The 26,710-nt window shown below is 35.9% G+C and overlaps 1 protein-coding gene across 35 annotated transcripts in view; it reads left to right on the top strand.

Moving 5' to 3' along the window:
• LIG6 (DNA LIGASE 6) overlaps positions 1-26,710 on the top strand; it is a 46,743-nt gene that overhangs the window by 11,173 nt on the left and 8,860 nt on the right. For 14 of the 35 annotated variants that reach the window (XR_016047428.1, XR_016047413.1, XR_016047412.1 and 11 more), the window contains 8 exons: positions 4,012-4,114; positions 11,284-11,400; positions 16,793-16,840; positions 18,556-18,653; positions 18,770-18,835; positions 19,395-19,554; positions 19,673-19,780; positions 21,439-21,488. Coding sequence is in view for 16 of the 35 variants with exons in the window: in XM_088855629.1 (XP_088711755.1) it covers positions 4,012-4,114; positions 11,284-11,400; positions 16,793-16,840; positions 18,556-18,653; positions 18,770-18,835; positions 19,395-19,554; positions 19,673-19,780; positions 21,439-21,488 (750 nt within the window). In the remaining 19 variants the exon portion in view is untranslated. Of the gene's footprint in view, positions 1-3,949; positions 4,115-11,011; positions 11,116-11,283; positions 11,401-15,503; positions 15,641-16,792; positions 16,841-18,555; positions 18,654-18,769; positions 18,836-19,394; positions 19,555-19,672; positions 19,781-21,438; positions 21,489-26,710 lie in introns of those variants that run through there. The other 21 variants (XR_016047418.1, XR_016047415.1, XR_016047417.1 and 18 more) reach the window with 10 other exon arrangements.

Raw genomic sequence — 26,710 nt, 5'->3', positions numbered from 1 at the left:
GAAGTCAATATATTGAGTTATAGACTATTGAGCCGCAGACACAATATCAAAAGTGCAATTCATAGACACACATAGTCCACCAGGGAAATTGTATGCAAAAGACACAAATATTATCTCATATGTTTTTGAAATGTGATTTTGGTTTCATTAATATAGTTCAAAATATGACTTTGTCTATGCTATGGTGTTGTTTGTGTTGTAGTCCTATTTGAATATAAAAATCTTTACCAATTATATTTTGAAAAAAGGCTGCCAATCCGAGCACTGTTAGAAACATGATCCGAGCCGGTCCTAGCACCATTAGTACTCTTATTAATGCTCCAACACTCTAGTTATTCGTACCTTTTTTACTTGTGAAAGACATTAGAATCATACATGTTGAGTACTCCTTAACTTTATAGATTTGCATTTGAAAGTTGATTCGTGTTACAAATTCTTCAGCATTGCGTTCATCGGATTATTATTTGGAGCACTTATAAACCATGGAAAACAATGTTCTCCAATTGAGTTTCCAAATAACTAAAATCAAAATCCATAAATCATTGAGGTGAAATTCCACGTTCAACAAATCACAGTTTTGTGCACCTATGAACATCAGTATTTGATTTTGTGGAATTATGATTCCAAAAATTTTCAGATCGAGATTCTATGAAGGTGGAAGCAAGATTCCATGTTAATTGAGTTGTAGTTTCGTGCACCTACGAACCGAGTTACTTGATATTATGGATTCTAGATGAAAAGAAAAAGATCGAAATTCATTATATATGGACTCAGGAATCAACAAATGTGGAATCAAGATTCGATAAATATTGGAATTGAGATTTGGAAAAGGTGGAATTGAGATTCCATAAATGTTTTTTTTTGAGAAGAGATGCCATAAACGTTGGGATCGAGATTCCTAACTTCAAGGAAACTGGTTCATTGAAGGTTCCTTATCAGAATCACTGAATCAGGATTCTGAAGTGGAATCACAACTTGGACAAAGACATTCCGATAACTGAGAGAGAGAGAGAGAGAGAGAGAGAGAGAGAGAGAGAGAGAGGAGGGGCGAGGGAGGGAGGGAGAAGAGTTACTAATTGTAGACATTAGGAGAAGAGCGAGGGAAGAGGACAAAGACTAAGTTGTCAATTAATTATGGACAAGAGAGAGACAGAACAAGAGGTTATTTAGAAGATACCTACAATGTTTCTTCCTTGACTCCCTCGGTGAATTCAATTTTCCTTCCAAAAAATCAACCCTTCACATGTATTCTATTTTCTCACATAGAAAACTGTGTTTTCAATTACATCCCCTAAAGATTCCTATTATTTTTCTCTCCACATGTCATAATAATAAAGCATGGTGTGAGACACATGCATGCAAACTACACATATATAATATTATAGTTTATGTTATATTGTAATTTACTTTTTGAGACTTGTCTTGAGTTTATGAATGTACACAACAATTATGGGACTCTCTGATTGTTTTAAAGTTCAAATAGTATGCTTTGTGTTTTTTGTTTTTTTTGTTTAGTTAAGGTGGCCCTGCCAACTTTGATTCTAAGTCTCGTAGTACTTTCTACATTGTTTTGGTATACAATGTTCAATAAAATTTATGTTTCACTGTTTGTGTAGCAAAATGCACTATTTGAAAACCAGGTTTGTCCAATGCCTTCTCTGTTATTTTTCTGCTAACAATAAGAGCTATTGATCCAAATTTTTTTTGGAAATAAGAGCTATTGTTCAGAAAAACAGATTAAAAAAAATAAGGGCTATTGATCCAGAAAATATTCAAATAACTTATTCAAATAACTTTTGGAACCTTTCCCTTGAGAGGAGTCACATAGTTTCTTTATTATGGAGGAATGGCACAAAAGTATTAATCTTTGATCTTCTTAAAATTCGTGTATAATCATCAGTAATCAATTTTAATGATTGATTTTATTTCTTTTGGCTTAATGATGATAAACATACATGTTATTTGTCTTTTCAATTGGTTAATGGTGATAAGTTGCATGTTCTTAAAATTATCTTACCAATTTCATGGGATACACCACCTACAAACATTAGGTGATGGATGATATTGCATGATGCGAATTGCCAAATCACCCTTTTTTGTTGTACAATATACAGAATGATGTCAGAAGTGCAAAAGCGCTTAACATTCTATGTTGTGCCTTTTCCTATGATTTGTGGATGCTTGTATGTAGCATATAATGAGCGTTCCCCCCCAGCAGGACTTGCCTCCTCTCCCCCCCCCCCCAGCCAAAAAAAAAAACCAAAAAAAGAAGACGAAGGTGTGCTATGTACTGGTGATAATACTATACAGCACCTGTAGTGACATACTTGTAAGTATAAAATAATATATTTATAGAAAGAAACATGAATAAAATGTAATTTATTCAATGTGTCAACATATATTTGTGCACTAGATAGACAGCAGTGTGTAGATGCATGGCTGAGTTGTATCCCTACTCCCATAGCTGTTCCTATATCCATATCTGGGCATCTTAGGCATTAACTTCTTCTGAATCTAGCTGTATGATAAATAAAAAATAGTTTGTTAACGCAAGGAACAGTCTATTTCTAGTCGTCCCTGTAAATTGAGATACTTGTTTCTTTGTTCTCAAACCTTTTGCATTGATATGGAACTTCGCTTTTTTTTCCCTTCATCTTGACATGATCCATTATCATGTTGGTGTATTTCATTTTCCAATCATAAAAGAAAGAAAAATTGGTATATTTTTGGCTTTGATTGGATGAATTTTCCAGCTAGAAACACATTATAAATCACAGAATTTCCACTGTCTTAGATTTTGGAATGGATACCATGAGCATGTTTACATGTGCTATAAATTCTGTTTGAATGAGGTTTGCCTGGTCGAGCATAGAAATGTGAGAGGGCAATGACTGGGTGGGTTGGGGGATTTGGCTGTTGGCTTTGCGTTGTTGGAGATACATTGAATTGGGACCATGGGATGGGACAGGCACCATTTTGTAAGTCAAACATGAATCGTGGAAGGAATGTAGGGGAAGTTGAGCAGGAAAAGAGTGTTTATGCCAGGAATGGGGCTTATACTTAGTTTCAAATGAAAACCAAAGAGCTGGTGTTAGAGCAGAAAGATATGAAATGAAAGAAAGTGGGAAGGGGAAAGGTGTGGAGAGAGAAAAAATGGAAATAACTATAGAGTAAATATGAAAGGCAACGGAAATTTGTGAATGAACTTTCTCTCGTCATAGTGGGCATTTGAGAAGGACAAAGATTGTCAAAGGGATCTCTGCCGTGATTATTCCTGCTTGCTCAAGGTTGGTAAATCTGGATCTGGCACCAAAAGAGTACCATTCATGCATACTGTCATTGTATTCCTCTACATGCATCACCTGGCATAACAATTGGTTCTATCCTCTCTAACTAGTTTTAAAAACTTCTTGTGCAATATGTATTTGTAATTCTTTCTTTGTCTAGGATCTTTGTTGATTCTTTTATTCATTTTTTACATTGTGGATTTTTAATTATATTGGCTAGAGTTAACCTGTCTCAAACTGCTGCATTTCATCATATTGAATTATCGTGTAATTTATTACTTGGGTATTTTGTTATATATAATATTTGGATTTCTTGTCAAATGCTTGGTGCATGATTACTATTTTTTACTTCTTTACTTTATGTCCATGTAAGCGTTTCATGGAATCTGTCCTGTTGGTGGTTGGTTTAGAATTGGGTACTGCATATGTATACAAGTATTCGAAATGATGCTGATTTTCATGCTTTCAAAGTCTGGCTGTTTAGGCTCATCTAATCACTTTTTTTAGAATTTAATACCAACTAGCTGCTCCTTTAGGGGTATTACTCTATTTTCTGTAGGACTTACACCTTACAACATCTCTCTCTCTCTCTTTGATAATTGTCAGGCATTTTATTTCAATTCCTGAAATAAATAATTATCATTTTTAACTGGAGTATTCAGGATTTGGTGGCACTAGATGATGTGAAATGTTTTCAGTTTCCCTGACTCATCGCTATTGTTAGCAAGGAAGCAGGTATTGGAAGTGCTGATCGAAGGAAGAAGCTCATTGTAAATCTTCTTCATTCTTGTAGGGAGAAGGAAATAAAGTTTCTTGTTCGAACTTTGGTATGCTGCTTTTACTTTGTGCTTTGAATTCATTTCTTTTACTTGTTGCTTGAATTCATTTCTTTTACTTTTGTTTTGAATTTATTTCTTTTACTTGTTGCTTTGAATTCATTTCTTTTGGTTAGTATTCATTATATTCACTTCAATGCAACTTACGAAAATCCTATTTTTCCATTTCTGTAAAGCCCTTTTCCTTTATTGACTAAGTAATTTTTGAATTAGTGGGTCTAAGATGTTTTGGTTACCCATGGTTTCTATTTTCTTAAAAACCTAACCTGGTACAATTAGTATCCAGCTTAGAAACTTTGGTAGGATCTAGGCATGTGAAGAGGCGGGTTTCTTGTATATTTATTGTATCATGTCTCCACATGCATATTAGACAATATCATTACAATATATGAGTAAGTGCCATATGTATAGCTTCTCTATGTAGGACTCCATTCACATTGTATGACTCCTCTTACACACCTCTCACTTCCCTTCTCTCTTTCTTCTCTCCCTCTCTCTCTCTCTCTAACTATGGGACACATCTTTTATTTTTTTTTGGGTAGATCAGTGGGGAATACAAGTGCCTACCCGTTTCTTGAAATAGTTAGTGGTTCTCGAATGTGTCAGTGGGAGAAGAAACCTAGACCAGTAGTTGAGGCTCAAGTGGCGCTACCACCACGACCTCAATCGAATTGCCATATGGCGCACATCTTTGCTTTTTTTTTTTTTGTACTATTTGATATACTTGTTCCATTAGATATAATGATATATGATACTCTATTTGTAGAAGGATATTTTGGAAGGTGATGAATCCTTGATCTTATTCCTTTTATATGAAGTTTGTATTACAAGGTTTTAATACAACATTTTCTTTTAATGGTAAAAATGTAGAAATCAATGGGATTAAGTTATTTGTTTATTTATCATTATTAACTCATCATCATCATAGCCTTTTCCCAATTAATTGGGGCCTACTACACGAATCATGGTTCGCTATTCTGCTCTATTAAAGGCCATACCATCGGTGAGGCTATAAGTCCCAATATCTTTTTGGACAACTTCCAACTGCATCATTTTGGGCTTACCCCTTGCCCTCTCAGTCATTCCACTTGAACTAACTCGCACGGTCCTAACAGTTGCTGTACTTGGTCGACGTCACACATGGCCAGCCACCTAAGTCTACTCTCTCTAATCTTATCGCCTGTTGGTGCCACACCGAAATCTTCCGTAATGGATTCATTTCGAATTCTATCCTTTCTTATCTTGCCACTCATCCATCTCAACATCCTCATCTCCACTACATTCATTCTATGGGTATATTGTTTTGGGAAAATTACAAAAAACCCCTAAGACTACACTTTCTATGCAACTTACCCCCAACCTAACTTTTTCTCTGACTTTTCCCCCAAATACACTTTCTATGCAAATACCCCCCAACCAAAAAAAAAAAAAAGCCTAAACTACCCTCCCTTACTTTTACCTTACCCACGCCTCTCTCTCCTCTATCTCACCAAAATAGGGGCTCCAACCCTTTGTAAGTGCGGTTCGGTAGTAGGGCTCCGGCACTGTGTAAAGTATGATCCCGCAGTAAGGCTTCGACACTGTGTAAAGTGCGTCCAGAAGTTGGAAAGGGCGGTCCGGCAGTAGATGTTACTGGATTCCAAGGCTCCGATGCTATGTAAAGGGCGGTATGGCAGTACTTACTTTCGGTCCAGTAGTTGTCTTAGGGCGGTTCGGCACTTGTGCGCTCTAGCAATGTGGTGGTGCACTCCGGCAATGTGCTACTGGGGTCTAAAAGTCAACGTCAAATCTGGCCAAAATGATTTTTGTGTACGGGAAGGGCATTTCTGTCTAAAAAAATGAACTTTTTCCCTTGGGGGGGTATTTGCATAGAAAGTTTGTTTTGGGGTAACAAGTGAGAGAAAAAGTTAGGTTGGGGGTAAGTTGCATAGAAAGTGTGGTCTTGGGGGTTTTTTTGTAATTTTCCCTATTGTTTGTTGTCCGCTGAACAATGATGATGATGATGATTTATTGTTAACAATTGATGATGATGATGATGATTTATTGTTAACAATGTTTGATTGATGTATGTGCGGGTTTACATAGATACAAAATTGTGGGGCTACAGGAGGTCTAGAACTCCTTTTCTCACAAGAGAGGATCTAAGAGCCCCTCTTCTCTAGCCAAAGAATCTTAATATGGATTGGATTCAAATATCCTTGTTGCTTTATAAATGTAACCTTTTGATTAGTCAATTTTTATTTGTTTTTAGATGTATAGTTCTTTGGTCTTGATTTGGGGCATGAATTATCTTAAGGTGAACGGAGAGGGTAGTGTTAATGTGGGTCATTATGGTAGAGCTATTCTGCCTTTATAAGCAAGCATAAGTGGATCAAAACAAGGCAGCCAAGGCAAGGGCTGAGTGTCAATGATGTATAAAAAGGGGATAGTCATGGTAAACGTTTTAGTTGTTGAATAAGAATGACACTTCTTTGCCATTTTCTTTTTAATTCTTCTTATGTTTGTTTCACTGAGTTCTTGTTGGGTGGCTGCGTTGATAATGTGGCAAATAAATTGTTCAATGTCATGTTGTCTATTTCGTGTTGTTCCATATCCATGAGATTTTGCAATGTGTGGCACTTGCATATTCAGCAGTTGAATGAATATTATTGGAGATTGTTTCTTTTGTTGCCAAATGGTGTTGGTTAGAGTGCCTAGCATAATGGGATCAAAGGCTGGTGGTGAAGAAGATTTTAATTGTAGTGGATGCTGAGGAAGAGGAAGAGTGCTTTCAATCATCAAACAAGTGACAAGCTTTGATGTTTCAAGTTTGTATCGCCATTGGAACTATACTTTCAATTGAGGGTGAGGATCTTGAGGTTGGTTGTGCTCTTATGTGAGTGTAAAACATCACCATGCCAATATTATTCACTGGAGGCTATATCTTTGTAATTATCTGAAAAAAAAAGATTTTACGTGTGTATACTTCATCAAAGGTTGATGGATGCTAGCCACCACAGTTTTGTAACGTTGCAGGTTGTGGGAGTATTGGGCCTGTCAAGTTCCTGGGTCTGTCTATGATTAGATTACTTGCATTGGGATTTATGGAAAATTTGCTTGGTCACAAGGAAGTTTCACAGTGAATGGATGTGTGAGAATGGGGCAATGTGGTAGTGTAGGCCTAAGTCTGTTAAGAGACTTCTCCATCATTGCATGACTGCCCTTATGCAATCTCCCAAAGGTCTCGAATATGTCCCTTTAAGCGATGCTTTACATTTCTCAGATTGCCTTTTGCATCTCTCATGTATTCATCTTCTTTCTCTCTCTCTATAATTAAAAGTTCAATAGTTAATGCACTTCACCACAGATGTGGGAAGATTGTAATAATTTGAACCAGATGAAAAATGTTTGAAATATGTTTGTAAAGGGAGATTCCGTATTCAACTTTGCGATGTAAAGGTACTTGATATTTATCCATATCTTGTGGTTGGGTAGTGATCCAACGGTTGTGGAGATTTCTGTTACCAATCCCCAGAATGCTCAAATGACTTGGACTCAGATCTAGACCTGCCCTGGGGTGTACCTGATAGACTTGGACCTGACCCTAGATTTATAATATATTTAACATATTGCAATATTATAAGATCATAGAATTATTGATAAATATTTATCCATATCTTGTGGTTGGGTAGTGAACCAACAGTTGTGGAGATTTCTGTTACCAACACCCTGAATGCTCAAAGGAGGACTTGGACGGAATTCCGGACCTGGCCTGGGGTGCACTTGATAGACTTGAACCTGATCCGTGTAGATTTATAATATATTTAACATATTGCAATATTTATTATATATATAACTCATATATAATTATTATAAAATCATATAATTATATATATATATATATATATAGATATATATATATATATATAGAGGGAGAGAGAGACATACATCATGCATATAACATTGCAATATTATAAGATCATACAATTATTAATAAATATTTATTATATATTTAACTCATATAATTATCATAAAATCATATATAGAAATATGCAATATTGATGTGAGTGTGTGTATATATATATATATATATATATATATGTATGTAGAGAGAGAGAGAGAGAGAGAGAGAGAGAGAGAGAGAGATACATAGATCATACATCTAACATTGCAATATTATTATAACAAACTTTGTTGAACACCAAGATGCTCCTCCTCTCTCGCTCTCAAGATCTTCTATCCTTGGTGGCAATCGCACTCCAAAATCTCGCTTTGGGGCTCTGGAAAAGGTATTTTCAAGGGATGTTGATTTTAAAATTTTTAGATCTCGAACCCGACAGTTAGGGATCCCAACCCCCACCTTAAAGACTAAGATAAAGACCAAACTAATGACTTTCTTTTATATAACCAGCTAGCAATGCAACTATACGTTTAATATAATTACATTACTTGCTCGCTATACATAAAGCAATCCTTACTTTAAAGAGTATATATAGTCTTAAACTAGACCATAAATGCTCTTTAAGTTTGGGAGCGAGGTCCCCAATAGGTTGGGATCAAGATCCCATTAGGTAGGGATTGAGATCTCCAAAAGGTTGGGATTTTGATTCCTAATATTCGGGGTCTCAATCTCTAACATATATATTCTAGGGATGATGATCCCGATGAAGTACTTCATTGTCTCTAAGTAAGCCCCCCTCTTCTTATTTTTCAAAAAAAAAGAAGAAGAAAAAAACGTCCCTCTTCTTTCTCTTTCTACCCCGGTAGTCTAGTTTTAATTTCTTAGAGAGAGAGAGAGAGTAGGGCTTATTTTAGTATATCAAGAGAGAGAGGTAAGGTAGTCTAGTCTTTATTTCCCTAAGTAAGCCCTCCCTTATCTTGATAAGTATGATGAGTGTGAGAGAGACTTGAGCTGGTCCATATCACAAAAGAGAGAGAAACTTGAGCTTGGTCCATGTCATGAGTGCGAAAGACACTCGAGCCCTTCCATGTTGAGAGAGAGAGAGAGAGACTTGATCTTGGTCCATGTCACAAGAGAGAGAGAGACTCGAGATTGGTCCATGTCACAAGAGAGAGAGAGTCGAGATTCGTCCATGCTATGGTGCATACTTCCAATGTGAGCTATCATGAAGCATTAGAGAGTGCATTCTTTATTTTAAGTATCAGAGAGAAAGAGACTCGAACTTGGTTTATGTGGAGAGATCGATAGAGGCTGGAGCTTGATCCATGTCAAGAAAGAGAAATGCAAACTTGGTCCCTAGAGAGAGAGAGAAAGCGAGAGAAGCTGGCCCATGTAACAAGAGAGAGAAACTTGTGCTTGGCCTCATATATATATATATATATATATATATAGAGAGAGAGAGAGAGAGAGAGAGAGAGAAGTAAGTATTAACTTGAATTTTAGTCCCACATTGGTTGAGTGGTAGAATGGGGTGGGTAGGCGGGCTACAAAGGAGATAAGTTAAGAAGAGAGTCTCAATATAACATATATGTTTATAGTATATAATATAATATAATATATACATAATTATATATATCTGGGTCCGATTGGATCGACTTAAACCCCAGCCGATGCGACCCAGGCTCGGATCTGGGTCTCAAAATGATGTCCTATTGTTTTAGAGTCTTAAATCTGATTACAGTTGTGAGATGAGAATATATGCTTTTATTTCAAGCTTTAAAAAGCTTCTTTTACATCAGTCAGAGAGAGAGAGAGAGAGAGAGAGAGAGAGAGAGAGAGAGAGAGAGAGAGAGAGAGTAGTTCATCTTGTCCTCTTGCCCCTTCGGAGAGCCAGCCTTTGAGAAACAATGGAAGCAGAGGAGATTACATTCGATGAAGATGACTGTTGAGTGGTAGGATTCTCGATTATCGGGGACTCAAAGGGAATGGTGCGTGCCAAATTTGTGTCATGGCTTGAAGATGTAGTGGTCATAAGAAAGGCTGACTTATAGAGCTACATAATTAATCTATTGTTATTCACGCAAAAATAAATAATCCATTGTTAAGGGCGGGGGGCCACTTGATAAGGGATCCCTTGTAAATGGCACTTGCAGACCTCAGGGCTAATCAACTAAGGACCTTGATTCTTATACTTTAAGAATCTCGATATTAGAACAGGAGGAAGCCTATTGTATGACATACTTAAACCTCGATTTCTTAACCAAGGGAACTTGTACTAGCTCTACTTACAACCTTATTTTTTTGTATAGTGAAGCTTAGATTCCTGCTAGTCAAAACATCGAACTCATTGAAATTAGATCTCGCTCCCATAAACCTAAGGATCTCGTTCCTTGTCTTGTTCATTGTACGGACGACGATCCTAACCCTGGGGAGCTTCCACTATAGACCTGTTCGGCGGATCCAGAACCGATGCTGCTCCCGCCTTCAACAACTATGATTCATTTATTTGAGTCTTGATTGTAATTCTTGGACATATGTAAGTGTTCTAGCAGGTATCGCAAAAGAAAATTTTTAACTACATAGACCATGCTAGTCCTCCAACTACAAGGATTCATTTATTTGAGTCTTAATTGTAATTCTTGGACATATGTAGGTGTTCTAGCCGGTATCGAGAAAGATAATTTTTAACTACATAGACCATGCTAGTTCACTTCATCCACTTTCAGTTGACAGGTTGGCCCGATCCGTTTGCCTTATGAAGATATCCACCAAATGGGCTGAAGAACTGAAGCACTTCCCTTTCCCAGCCTAGACAAAGAGCTCTCTGAAGTGAATATGATGAAATTTGGTTTCTAGGTTCTCTGTTGACTCTTTTTGTAATAGAAGTTGTATCGACACAATTGGTGATGCCATCATATTTTTCCTGCAGTTTGCTCACTGTGGCACTTTCTTGAAATAGTTTGCAAGCTGTTTGCTTATCACAAAATGTGCTGCACTTAATGTTTCAGCTTCTGAACTTTGTGATATCTATAGTATCAAAATGGCTGTTAGATGCGCTGTGCTTGATGATGAGCAGTGAGGAATGAATTTTTTGAGAGTTGGAATATCAATGGTAACCTCAAATCCTCATCTCCATTGATGTAATATTCAGGACTACTGGCATTTCTGTCTCACTACTTTTGGCTAAGGTCCAGTGGAACATGTCACTGAATTATATTTTGTTCAATTTATTTTTTCTTTTTTTATTCATGCTTGCTTCTGTTTGCCAATGGTTTTATAGGTGCGGAACATGCGTATCGGGGCCTCAATGCGAACTGTTTTGCCTGCACTTGCGCAAGCTGTGGTGCTGAATTCCTCACCTCAAGGAGCTTTGGATGGCCTTAAATTACAGCTTCAGGTCAGTTCTTTGGTGGGTTGTTCTTTGGATTATACTTTTGTACGATTGTTCCACTTGATGGAGATTTGACTCTCTAGGTTAACTTGCTATGCTGTTCTCAATTTGTGATGTTGGTATATTTATTTGTCTTAACTGAATGGTTAAGTAAGTTATATAAGTTTAAACAGTGTGAGAAGCTACAAGAACAGGATATCTTTGCCCTTGGATTTCAATGTGGCTTTTACTTAAATATTTATCCAATTTTTTTTTTAAAACTTAAAAATAAACCCTAAAACTAAAACTTAAAATATACATTCTTTGAAATTGAATAAAAATTAAAAATAAGAATAATATTGGCCTGCATCAAACAAGCAACATATCAACCATATAATTAATCACTATAGAGGTTTACCATCTTTCAAGAACTTGAATCTCCTACAGTTTCAAAAAAAGAAGATCTTGAATCTCCTTTCCAAAATTCATTTCTTCACTAGTGCTATTTCTTTCCCATTGCTAGCAATTGGAATGTCCAAACCTTCCCCACACCCTTCCGTATCATTTAAGAAATTCACAAAACATGTCTAGGTGGTGCACTATATGCACCCCCCAAGGAAGGAATCTGACAAGGATCCATAGCGTCAATGTCCAAAATGTTTTGACTAATATTTTCACTAGTTTTGAGTGACTCAGACCACAGACAATATAAGCCTCCAAATAAAATAAGGAAATATGTACAACAAGACTATTTACTTTCGGCATAAAGAAGTCACAATCATTATCAACCACTAGATGTGAAATCCAGTGACTACGGGTATGTATTGATCAGGTACAAGTCCAAAACATAAAACAATGGTACCATAGTCAAGGTAAGAAAAGATGAAATAAAGCAAGAAATCAATCACAATATCAAGCACGACTAAGCCAAAAAAAAATAAATACGATTCTCTCGTTTTGACAGTACCTTCTTTTTTGATAATATAATGAATACCCATTATCACATTAAAGTACAAGCCACATTTAAATATTAAATTCTAAAATATAAGAGGTGGAAGGGCGGGGGTCATTCCACATGATTTTTAGAATTGAAAAAGAAAGATCTTAGGTTTTTGGAACCTAGTTTGGGGTGAGGAGGAAACCCTAGGGTTCTCCAAATTTTACTTGTGTTTGGCTGGATTTCTTGCTGTTTTTATTGTTCTTCAAATTTGCTAAAACATAATTATTGTGTTTTAAGTTTTATAAAGCTTTTCCTTTTAAAATTTTTACAAATAAAAGCAAGGTATCATATCTATAACTTATGAATAATAGGTCATGTCCTGTGTCTTTTCCTTAAAAAATATCTAATATTTCTAAACCTTTACCAAGTCAAACACTTGTGTCCTGTATATGTAGTGTGAGAAAATATGGTGCTTTATAGATTGACTTGAATATCAGTTCAATGTTTGAGCTGCAGTTGTCCATACACAATGAAATTTGCATTTGTATTAACACCAGTTTGTATGTTTCCTAGGTCCCTATTTAGATGGTGCCCTATTATATAAAGAAAATGGCGTTGTCTAGGAAAAAAGTGTAAAAACGTACTTTTTAAAATGGGCTGAGGAGAGATTTGCAATGTTGTCCTAATGAGCTGATGTATAGGAATTGAAAGAGTATAGCAAAAAACAGTAATTCAAGCCAACACGCAGTAACTAAGAGAAACCCTAGAACTTCTTCCTCACACCCAAGCTAGGGTTCAAAAACCTAGGGTTTTCACTTTTTTTTCCCTGAAAATAAAGTCACGTGAATGCCCCATGGACCACTTTTATATCCTTTATTTTTTCTTGGGTAAGTTAGTTGGGAAAAGGCCCCCTACCCGATTTTTCATTAATAGTAAAAAAGAAAAATACAGCTCATATAGTTGCAACCCTAGAGTAGGGCATTTGTGGCACATCATGATGTAATATTCAAAGAACATTATTGTTAATCCCTATTTCCTAAGTTAAGTACAAAAGTCCATAATGCCCTTGATCTAACTTAAAATGACCAAAACAATCCTAATTTAAAAAAAAAAAAAAGTCCATAATGACATTTTTACCCTGATAAAATAAAATGTTTGATAAACAGTAACTACTTTTATAAACAATTCCCAAAATATTAAAAATATAAAATCCTGTAATCCCAAAAAAACTAAAAGAACCCTAAAATTAAAGTTAACTAAAAGTATACATACTTGGAATTTAAACAAAAATTAAAAAGTAACTTGGTCTTGCATCAGTCGGTCATTTAAAAATGGCAAGTGGACAACCAATTGGAATACTCCTTAAATAGAATTATATTATTGCGGGCAATGATGTAGTTCAATTTTGAAATTTCAAACATCAATTTGTTACCTCAATATTTCAAAATTATATTTGTCCACAATTCAATGAGCTTCAAAATTTCAAACATCATACAAACATCATGCTTAGACCTAGTTTGGATGGATTACTTATCAAGGAATGATCTCGTTCTTGCTCTCGCCCATTGAGGAGTGAAGGCATGTGGTTTTTCTGCCCTGCTATTCACGGGTAAGTGCCAACCTCTTTCCAGCTTATGATGTAGAGAAATTGAAAGAGAACACCAAACATTAGTAATTCAAGCCATACACAACAATAACTAGGAGAGACCCTAGGGTTTCTTCCTCACAGCCTGGTTGGGTTTCAAAGCTTAAGAGCTTTCAATTTTTTTCTTTTCTTTCTGAAAAGTAAGTCATGTGTATGACCTCCACGGGCGACTTATATATCCTTTATTAAATATTCAAAGGACATCCAAAGAAGAAATTGACCTTAAGCTCAAAAGTCTATAATGCCTTTATCTAACTTAAAATGACCAAAATAGTTCTAACTTAAAATAAAATTTGTAATGGCAATTTTACCCCTGATAAAACAAAACATTGTTGGGTTTTTCTGGCTATTTAAAGGCTTTATGAGAGTATGTAACCAATTTTATTATAGTGGAGCAATGAACTCCAGTGGGATTATGGTCTAGAGGGATCGAAGTTGGCAATATTGTTGCCGAGACTTTAACTATGCTTGACGAGCTAGGCCATTTGAGTACTAAAACTAGAGCACAATTGAGAAGGCTTAGTAGGCCCTTTGATGAGGTCAGAGATGTCCAACATAGTGAGCCAAGGGACTGTGTGACCCTTGTGTGTGATTTGTGCACCTAAAGGGATAAGGGCCAAAGCCTCATCATAAACCATCACACGACATGTACACATGATAGCCGTATCAGGTTGCAAAGCACCTTTGAGGGTGATGCACTGATATGTGTATATATGAGAGAGATAGCCCCCTTGCACCAAACTGCGATGTGTGTACATAGGTCTGTGTGACCTAGGCTTGTCCCTAAGGGGAACCTGTAATCCATAATCTAGGATTGTGTCCCCTCACCTATAGATTGATTTTGGTAGCCCAATTATGAACCCCTGTGATGGACTGTGGGTCATCAGAACTACTAGGTCAGTTTGAAAAAGTAAGTATGGTTCATGGTCTCTAGTAGAAGTGCTTCAGTAATTTTGCATTTTCCCTAACATTGTTGGATCTAAATCCCGTCAAATTAATTTAGAAGTAATTAATTTGACTATAAATGATTTTTGAATATTTAAAAGTCTCTGGATATTTTATTTTCTCAAAACAGATTCATAAATAGGCTTAAATTGAATTTTCTGTATTTAATTATTTAGAGAGAAAAATAAAATAGTAATTCTAAAAATCAATTTCATAATTTTGAAATTAATAAAACACATGGGGGCCCATTATACTCGATGGGCCCCACCAAATTAGAGCATGTGCAGAAGTGCATGGGACCTACTAGAGGCTCCATGGGTGGCATGCCCCACATATTACACGCCTTCCTATTTTGTTAAGGCATATGATATGCCATTCAATCAAATTGATTAAAAGGGAAGTTTGGAAATGGAAAAGATATTTTGACTTTTCAAAGAGGTATGTGTAAGAGAGTCGAGAAAATAAAAGGACAGAATATTGAATTTTCTCTACACTATATTTGATGGGATTAAGGAAGCTGAAGGATAATGTTCTAGCACCTCCCATTAGATCATGATAGGTGATCTATGGATTGTAAAGCTAATATCTCTCACCCCACAGGTCTTATATGATTCATGGTCAAGATCGGATCTCCATAAGGATGGTTAAACCTTGAAACCCTAACCCTAACCCTAACCCTGTGTCTCATTTGGGGCCCCATCTCTACACCTCGAGACACGTCTCTCTCTGCTCACAAGGTGGGACATTACCCTCTTTCTCTCTCTTATATCTCTCATCTCTTTAGGGATTGTAGGCTTTTATTTATTTATTTTGGCAATCTAGTAGTTATTTAGAAAAGCAGTTAGAGTGCTTATAGAATATTTGAAAGTTGGACATGGTGAACTAGCACGCTATTTGTTTAGAAAAGCGGTTAGCCTACAATTTCCATACAGTGGTTATTTTGCTGGACATTGGTATCTTCCAATGCCATTATTTTAAGGATGTTGAGCTTTTGTGAGATTCTTGTGTTTTCTGAAACCTATATTTTAACAAATAAATCACTCCGTGAGATATTGATATGTTCAAATTCCAATATCTTACTACATTCCGTATGAGGCATCGATATTTCAAAAATACCACCATCTCACAGAGGAGGTTTTCCAAAAAACAACTTTGTTTTGATCAATGATTAACAAATTGCTTATACAGATAGGTAATAGCTGGTCCAGATTGGAATTGCCCAAGAACATGCTGGTTCATGAGCTGAAGTGGCGGTTCATTTAATTTGTAGTGCATAATGCATATAAGTCATACAAAAAATTGTAAATAACTTTGGTGGTTAGAGCTCTCTGACCTTGTCCATAAGGCCGGAGGTTCAAGCATTCCTGGGAGCTTTTTTCTTTTGATAAATACTAACTATATGGCATGCATAGCATTTTATATTGTTTTTCTTTTAATCGTTAAAAAGAAAGGATGATTCAAATGTCTGACTTTGTGGTGAACAACTTAAGGTCCAACCAATAAAACACTTAATCATGTGCTAAAATATATCTTATTTAGTGCATACATGCATTTTCTTGCCTTTGGTTTTTTGTGATCACTGATCCAGCCTATCCCGGTTCGCCGATCCAAGCAATCTGGTTTGTGATTGGTTGGGTGCAATCCACTCCACCTACCCGTTTTTTAAAACACTGCTTTTGATAGAGGGGCCAAATTGGAAATTGCCCCGTCAATTTTTGAGCCCCCTTTTGATGTCTACTTCGTGTGTACCTTGCCATTTCAAAAATACGACAAAGGGATAGGTGAAATGTTAGGTAGTGAATATCCTGAGTGTGGTTTGATAAATTTCCCTTATATACCTGGTTACTTGCTGTAGAAGTTATCTGACTTACTCTTTTCCAAAATGTCAGGGCCTATCTGCAGCAGTTCTTGAGGTGTATAATATACTGCCCAATTTGGTATGCATTACGATATTTCACTTGAGTGCTTCGTATTTTTTATGGATTGACATGTACCAATTTCTGTTCAATTGTACTGCATGCTGGTATGAATGGAAAGAGAACTTTTCTTGATGATTATTATTTACTGACCTGTGCTTTATGGAACTTACCCTTTGTCTCTCCACCTCTCTCTCCTCTCTCACACACACACACACACTCTCTCTCTCTATGGGTAAACTAATGGGGAAAAGGTCCCCTACTATGTTTTCATTGGTGACAAAATGATTGATACAAGTTGACTACAATGACTGACCCTTAGAAATGGGGTATTAAGATATTAAGCGGAAAAACAAAAAAAGATACATCTGTAAAATCTGGGAGCCTCACCAGCCAAATCTTCTCTTTTGATGCCTTTGCTCCTTGCTTTGCAAGGGTATCTTCTGCCTGTTCAGCATGTGAAAGGCTGAGTGTTGTGGTTCAATATTAGAGTATGGAAATTAATGTGCAATTTTTACATGTGTGCTTTTTATATGTTTTCGACAAAAGGTTGCCTGAAATGATTCTTTTAATGACTGTAGCATTCTTCAGAAAGATAAAGGTATTGAGACAAACTATTCCAACTTGTTATATGAGCGCAATATGCCATTAAAAAAAATCTGAGCATTACCCTGTTCATTCTGAGACTGTCAGTTGTTAAAATTCAGTATCGATAGCAATTCCCAAACATTTTAGCTAGTTACAAAGTTCTGCACATTTGACATTTGAAGCAGACAGTCCTATTAGTCATCTGGTTGTGGGAGTTTAATTTCTCTTTTCAAATCAAAGTCTGATGTTTGGAAATTTGAGGCTAAAATTTGTTATTTGACATGCAGTAATATTTAATACTTGAGAATTAGTATTATTGTATACGAAACCAAATTAAAAAATTTTTGGTTCCTTTCGGATGTATTATGAGGGTGAAGACATGTTTCTAGCTCTCCTTTTCATCAGTCTTTGCTGCTCAAGGAACTTGTTGTATTTACTTGTAGTGACACGATCAGTAGATCTGCTTGTTGATTTTTAATGGTCATCAGTCTATAGAATATTTGAGATAAACTTCGAGTCGTAGGTGTTTTTAATAATTTACATTTGATACCATCATTGTCTCATGGACATCTTGGTTAAAGTGGTACTTGTAATGGTTTATGAGCCTATATTATGCATACAATTATATTCAAAAGATACAACTTCTGCCCATGAGGCAAGGATGCACATTATGCCTATATGCTGTACATGATATCAGAAGTACCCTTGACCATGGAAGTGATTATTTTACCACTGTAGTGTACTTGTTACTAAATGTACAAATAACATCTTTCATGACAAGTTTCTACGCTGGTTTACTGTTGGTTATGGTTTTATGGTACTTGCTTGGTTGGCCTTTTCTGCCCCATGCATGGAAGTTTTGGTGTAACAAGATCTTGAGGAGTTAATTGGCATATACTGCATCTTAACTTCAGATGATGAACTAGGAAATTTCGGTTAGAAATGTTGCTTAATTACTTACTGATTGGGGAAGAAAAAATGTGGCTTGTCTAGGTAGGCATAAAAAATGTGGCTTGATTGGTTATTTGACATTACGTTGCATTCTATCCATTGAAATATTTTTTAGACTTCTTTGTGACAGCTGGAACAAACTAAATAATAAAACTTTTATTTTAATATCTTTTGTTTCTGTGCTTGTTTACAAACAGGATCTACTGGTTCCTGCACTCATGAGAGAAAGGACTGAGTTTTCTGCAGCGAATTTGTCTATGCTCCCCGGCATACCCATTAGGCCCATGCTTTCTAGGTACTCAGTTAGTATAAGTATATTCTGTTATGATGGGTAAATTTTGTTCGAGAATGCATTAGGTCTTTTGGTTATTGTTTCATATTGTCATATATTTTGGTTGTTCGCAACAACAGAATTACCAATGGAGTTTCTCATGCCTTGAAAAAGTTTGAAGGAAGAGCTTTTACATGTGAATATAAGTAAGATTCTTGTCTGTTAGTTGGCATCATCTATCTTTTCTATCTGCCCTTTTTGTTTTGGCTTTGTCACATGGCATCTCACTCTCTGTAAGGTGACTACAACATATGAGTTCTAGTTTTAGGCTTACATCTATTTTGTATCGCTTACATTTGTCTGTTTTTCCTTAAAAATGTTGTTAATTGAAAGTAGCCATATCTGAGGTTTTTAAATTCCATAGTAGTGTCCAAGGTTCTAAGATAGACAATGAATTATGTTATTCTGTGTTGGACTTCTGGCATTCTAGTTGCCTATATTTTTGGTGTTTCTCTTTTCCTTTTCTTATGTACATTTTGATCCTTGTAGGTTCCCCTATCAGTGTGATGAGAACATCAAACCACACCACCTTGTTCTTCCTGTCAGTCTTTAAAGAGTCCATTTGGCCATCAATTTCTTGATGCTTCTTAAATTGCATCACGTATCTTCTTTAGAAAATTATTATTTGAATATGCAACGGCAGTTTGTTGATAATTTACTTCATAGATGATGAGCAAATGGCATTTTCTTGAAAATTTGTCTCAGATATGACGGGCAGCGTGCTCAAATTCACAAATTGATGGATGGTTCTATACGTTTATTTTCACGGAATGGGGAAGAAACAACGTGCAGATTTCCAGATCTGGTGAAGATAGTCCAAGGATCATGTAAACCTACTGCAATGACTTTTATATTGGATACTGAGGTAGGTAGTTAGTTTAAGATCAAATTGATAGTCTTGTTATTGGACATGCTGGTCATATTTCTGGGTTGACAGGTATACCTCCTAGTGATTTTCTACAAATTTTTTCCTTCATCCCTAGGTTGTTGCAGTTGATCATAAGAATGGGAATAAGATCCTGCCCTTCCAGCATTTATCTTCACGTGAAAGGGGGGGTAATGATTCTGTTGTCACACTTGACAGTATAAAGGTGAAGTTATTAATTTGCTTTACCATTTCTTGCTATTCCATTGTCATTTCTTTGTTGTTTTCTCGTGCAAATAATGTAGGCATGTTTTAGAGAACGACAAACACTTTCATTAAATTTCTCGGATCTGTATTATGTATTCTTTTTATATTTGTGATTGACCTACTCTAGATGTATGACTATCCATTAAGTGTGATGGTTCTATTCCAAGGATTTTTTGTTTCGTATGATCCTTGTTATCATTTTCCCCTTTTCTCACTTTTTTTAGAGTTATATAAAACAGTGGCTGACACTAGGATGTTCTGCATGAGTGGTTGTTTGTTTCTTGTACACTGCTGCAAGCAAACTTTTTTTTTAATTAAAAGTGATTAATCAAATTGACAATCCAAATAAGTGTCAGGAGCAAATAAACAGGAGGGTGATTTTGAGGCAGCATCTCAATTAAATAAAAGTACTTTTAAAAAACTTGCTGAGTCAACTAATAGGTCACCTGATTTGACTCGGCTAGGTAACCTGGCCAGCCTCAGTGAGTTATACGAGACTCAGGTGACTCCTGCCAATGCTCAGCTGAGTCTTTATGATGTTCAGTTCAGCCAATTTGATCCCATAGCAGTTGGCTCAGAACCTGGCCGAGTGCCAACCCGAGTCTTGAGTTTAAAAGCATAGGATAAAGGAATGCAGTATCCACCTTAGAGATTTAGGTATTCGACAGTGTACCAGCCAAAAATCAGCAGACTCATTGGCTTCAAGAGTATATGAGAGGACTCTGTCACAGGCTTGCAAAGCTCAAACACATCTACAAATATTTCTGCAAGATGCCATAGACAAATTGTAGAAAATATTAGTTTGTCGGATAATTCTCTATTCCGATGATACATGTACACTCTGTGTAACTGGAAATTTTATAAAATTCTCTCATTTGTTGCTGTCAGTTTTAACTTTCCACACCTAAGATATTATCATTTGCTGCCAACAATATCAAAGTTGGTAAAGATATCAAAGCCGTACTATGGACATATGGTAAATATGTTTTCAGCATACTAGCATTGTGGGGATGCTGTTTAATTCAAAATTGCCTGGTTGAATTTGTGAACTTCAGCTGTAAGGTTCCATGCCTGCGAGAGTTTCATATCGGGCATTAAAATGCTGCAATTTGTTCAGATAAATAGGCTATAAACTAGTCTAAGGTAGCAGATATTTTAATCATGTGCGAATATGTTTTACCGTACTTAGTATTAGAGCTTTCAACCTTTCAATGGGCACTCTTTGTTGAGACGCCATATATCATGGTATCTCAATGTCACTTGTTATCCTTGTATCAGAGAGCGGTGGAAGTCGAGTAAAATTCCGAGAAGTCATATCACATTCCAATATTGAACTGTTTCAATGCAAATCGTCTCAAATGTTCTACATGTTCAGCTTCAACACTTGGCTTGAGAGTTCCACCTAAGAGATTAAGACTTATCCTTGTCTCATCGTTTGGTGTAGACGATTAGTTTAGGTTATCATAATGGTATAGACGATTAGTTTAGGATATCATTTTACATCACAATCTTTAATTGATGACCATGAGTTGCTGACAATGTTTTGCTCTATATGTTATTTCTTATCATAGTGATAATTTCCCAACCAATATTTTACCCTTTTCCTTCAATGCGCAGGTTGACATTTGTGTCTTTATCTTTGATATAATGTTTGCAGATGGAAAACAGTAAGGCTCTGCAAACTTTCCTCTTTCCTTTAAGTTGGTCCTGGTTGAAACTGCTATGTTTGAAGTTTTGAGTTTCATGAGAATTTGTAAGGAAATGAAATTTGTATATGAGCTCATTGCCGAAACTGTTCTGCAGTTTCAGAATGATGTATTATTATACCATCTTGTGTATGCTATGACATGACTGTTGTTTTGTTTCATGTTAGTATGATTCAGAATCACTGCCAAATAAGTATCCTTCTTTTCATTATCCAAAAAAAAAAAAAGTATACTTCTTTTTCAGGAGACAGCGTATATTGGCATCTTGAATCTATAAATTGCACTATCTCTTTGTTTTCCATCACAAAAATCAAAATGTGATTGTTCTGTTTGTTTTGGATAACTTTGAGCCAAGCCAACATAACAAGTATCATGATGTAAAAAGAAAGCACTTCTTGTTTGAAATTTATGTGGGCTGATTGGAGTAACTTTTCTTTTGTGGATGTGGCCCCTAGTTATGGGAATTCCTCTACCAAGGTCTTGGCCTTATCGGGGATCTCACTCCCACGATTCTTGAGAGGGTTTTCTTAGGCGCTGTAAGTGCCTAGCACAAGAGATTCCATTTCTGCCCCCCCGGGCCAAAAAAAAAAGCAAATCTCGTGTCCAAATTTTCAGGACTGCTATCCCACGATTATAGAAACCGTGTCATATTTCAAGTGGGACGGGTACCCAATTATAACCAAGATTACAATCCGCAGACCATTCGGGGTCGCTTCCCATAGTATGAAGACATTATCCTTTTTCTTTTTTTGGGGGTAGTTCAATGGTAGTGATGAGGAGCAACATTATTTTTGTTTTTTATTTTTATTCAATTTCAAATGATGTATATTATAGTTTTAGTTTTAGTGTTTTTTTTTTTTGAGAATTTAGTTTTAGGGTTTATTTCTAGGGGACTTTTAGTTTTTTCGGAATTCTAGGCTTTTGTTTTATTTATTCGTTTCATGAATACTATTCACAAATATTGTTTACGAATACTGCTCACAGCGGTAAAATTGTCATTAGGAATTTTAAGCTTAAGTTAAGATATATGGGTCGATGTATTATCTGTTTGGACTCTTTTTGTACTTGAACATGGAACATTAAATAACTGTAAATAAGAGTATGGAGCCTTAAAGGGGTCATTCCACTTGATTTTTAGAAATTGGATGAGAGAAAAACTTAGGCTTTTAGAACTCTAGCTTGAATTGTGCATGTGTTTGGCTTTTTTTCTTGCTAATTTTACTGTTTTCTCAAATTTTTCGACATCAAATGGGTATTAGAGTTCAACGATCCATACAGATAGTACTATAACACGTTATTGCAATATGGTACTGTAGCATGTTATTGTAGTATGATACTGTAGCATCATTTTTTGTGCCCTAGATCAACAACAAAGGCTAGATCTTGCTGATTTTGGCAGGTTTTTATTGATCATCTGCCTAGGATTTGTGATTTTCGACGATCCCATGGCGGCAAGGATCTATATTATAATTCTTTCATCCTTGATCTCAGAGATGAAAGAATTAAGGAACTTGAATGGCAAGTTTAACAGTTGATGCAGCAGTTTGCGAGCCTTAATAATGGGCAAGACGGTGATCATCCAGCCCAAGAGGATCTAGATTACAAGCCTTTTCACTTTTGCGCTCTGTGTGGGGAGTCGAGTGATGAGGATAGTGACAGAAGACCTAGTTTTGGGGAACATCACTCTAGGATTTTCAATTTGAAGGATGAGATTCTTGATTTTGTCACAGATTGTATAAAAGATCAGCAAGTTATAGATCTAATCTTTGATACATACTCTGATGAACAACAAGATCCTTTTAGGGATCTGATCTATAATAATAAAGATCAAGATGATGATGAAGAGATTTTGGAAGAGGGTAAAGTATATGGAGAGAAGGCAACATGAGGAGTAATCCAAATCATGTCCTTTGGAGATACCACTAATCGAAGAGGTAGAGCATTTAAGAAATTTAGGGTATTGCAATTAGAGTAGTGCTATGAAACGTGTTCAACTCATAAATCACAAATTGTGGCCCTGGATTCTGAGAGTAATGACATAAATGTTGAGAAAGTCACTAAAGACCAGAAAATTGAGTTTGGAGTATCCTACATGATTTTCAATGAGAGTTTGACAAAGACATAAGATAAATAGATTAACGATCAACACCTTCAGTATGGCTCATAAGTTTGAGCCCTTGATAGTTTGTAAAATTTTGTATGTCTCATTTGTTCTTGTAAATAGGTACCACAATATTTTTTTTCCATTCGTATTGCATTTTATTGTTCTCAACATCTTGTTGAACAACTTGGTCAGCCAACATATGCCAATCTTCCCCATGCCCTTCCAAACCTCTATCGGGATACCACATGTTCTAAAGCCTTTCCTATCTTCATCCTCAACATTTTTTTCACTTTTGACATTCTAATATTGCGAATGTATCTATCACCTCCGCCGTTATTTATGCCAAAGGTTCCTCCAAGCGCTGTATTCCTATTATATTCGTCTTTTAACAATTTTTGAAAACAAACTCTCTTCCTTTCGTTGATCTTGTTATCCTTCACCAAGACACTTTGATCCTCACTCTTAATGCATTTAATATGGTCTAGATCCCTACACTTTCCTCTCATTTTGGTTAGTTTGAAAGGCATCTTTTTCACCTTTATTTATCTTAATTATTGTATAGATTATCATATGCCTTAAGTTTAACCTTACTATTTCCTTATTACATTGTTAAGTTTTGTAACATAATCGTTTTTTGCTAATGACCTTTTGAACCTCCTCACTCTACCACTACGTTTTCTTATCAAAATTTCTTTTCCTTCTAGTTTATTCTAGAACTTCTTTTGTTACTTTCTTAATACAATCAGCCATCACATTTCACATTAACTTCGTGCTTAGAGTTCCACTTTCCTTCTTTTACTAATTTATCCCTAAAGTAAGTGTGGGACATAGTCACAAGTTGTGATGGAGTGCCTTAGTATTTCCACATTTTCCTTAACGGAGTTGGATCCAATTTCCATCAAATAAATTTAAAATGTTTAATTTTATATTAAATAATTTTTATAATAGTAATGTGAATTTTTAAATAGCTTTGGGTATTTTATTTTATGAAAATAGATTTTTAAAAGGGCTAAAATTGATATTTCAGGAATTAATATATTCAGAGAGAAAAATAAAATACTTATTTTTTTTTTAAATTGTGGGGGCCCAATATTCATTGCAGCTGCCACATTAGGCCCATTGAGATGGGGGCGTGGGTCCCACAATGGCCTCCCTAAGTGGGACACCCCACTCTTTCCTTGTTTCCTTATTTTCTCATAATGTGGCTTGTTGAAGAAGCCACATAGGTTGATTTGAAATTTAAAAGGAAAGATTTATGAAATGAGGATGATTTTTTTCAAAATAGGAAAGTATAGAGATTGATTGAAAGTACATACAATATTTGATGGGATTAGGTTAAGGAAGTTGAGGGATAAGGTTCTAGCACCTTCCTTTAGATCATGACGGCTAATCTAAGGATTGTATGGCTATGATCTCTCACCCCACAGGTTACCTACGATCTATGGTCAAGATAGAATCTTTATAATGATGGCCAACCCTAATTCCAAAAACCAAAAACTCAAAATTATATATACATTATATTGGGGGGTCCTTTCTCTACACCCCAAGCTTGCCCATCCCTCTCTCTTCCTCCTAGGGTGGCACGCCACCCTCTCTCCATTCTCATCTCTCTCTCACTATCTTAACACTTAGAAGAAAAAGAGGGGCACGCCCTTGTATACTTGTGAAGGGGGGCACGCCCCACATAGATGTGATCAAGAGAGGCCCATGTTCTAGTCACATGCCCTCATATGCTAAGAAAAAAGGTTTAGCCAAACTTCTCATTTGCTGAGATTCAAGAAAGACCAAAGATCTTGTTCGCCATCAGTGGAGGAGACTCGTTGTGGGGTGTATGAAGTCCTTGTGAGTAACTTGAGGCAAGGTATTCGGCAATTCTAGTGGCTCCATGTTTCTTGATTCTTCATGCATTGTATTTTTTTTTGTTGTATAGAATTGCAATGTATGTAAGAGAAGATCCTAGATTGTATTAGGGTTTATTTTTAAATTTAGATTGTAATGTTGGACATCTGTGAATGATTTAGCTTGTAGAATAAGAGAAAGAAAAGAAAAATTTTAACCTATAAATATTGTGCTAGATCATATAGTCCTTTCACTCTTGACATTTAATGCATTATGTTTAAGCCCAAATAAGGCCACTGGATGCACAGGAGGGAGTACCTCCACACCCAAAAAAAAAAAAAAACACCATGCTTCCCTTTTTTATGTCAGGGGTATATGTTCAACCCATTTTTTTGACACACATCCTCGACTCTAGTGAACACTCCCGCGAGAAGAGTTGAGCATAGGAAAACCGAACAAATGGTTTTCTAAAGAGAGTCAACCATCTATAAAATTGAGTGCACTGATAGATTATATATATATATATATATATATATATATATGGAAAAATATCTCCATATCCCCTAGTTTTAAGTTTCATTTCACAATAGACCCAAGGTTTTAAAAGATATCTTGGGGCATAAAATTGTAGATTTTATTTCTTCGAACTCCCCGAGCTAATTTAAACTTGTGTTTTTAGGCCAAACAAATCTAAAAAGACGTACCTTTTTTAAAAGTCATCCTTCCAAACTTCTAGAGAGAGAGAGAGAAGGGATTCATGGAGGTGAGAGGTTACCAGGAGGAGAGAGAGAGGTGTTTAGAAAAATACGGGAGGAGAGAGAGAGTGAGAGACACAGGAAGAGAAGTTTGAGATATATAAGTGAAGAGAGAGAAGTTTGAGATATATAAGTGAAGAGAGAGAAAGGATTGGCTTTAAAAAAAGTATGTCTTTCTCACATTTGTTTGGGTTAAAAAATAGGTTTAAAGTGGCCAAGAGAATAGAAGATATTTTTTGAAATATGGGGTTTATGAAGAAATGAAACCTAAAAATAGGGGATATGGAGATATTTTCTCTATATATATATATATATATATATATATATATATATATATATGGAAGAGTCTTAAAAACACCTATAGGTGAATTGCGACAGTGTCTCGCCTCACCACGGACATGCTATGTCTGTGGCAATTTATTGAACGACGTGTGGTCCGTGGAGGTTCCATATGTTTTTTTACCACCATGGACTTGCTATTTCTG

Source organism: Amborella trichopoda, chromosome 13, assembly GCF_054954075.1.
Source record: "Amborella trichopoda isolate Santa Cruz 75 chromosome 13, AtrichopodaSantaCruz75HAP2 v2.0, whole genome shotgun sequence".
Lineage (NCBI taxonomy): Eukaryota > Viridiplantae > Streptophyta > Magnoliopsida > Amborellales > Amborellaceae > Amborella > Amborella trichopoda.
Note: the sequence above shows the minus strand (reverse complement) of the source record. Positions and strands in the feature narration are given on the sequence as shown.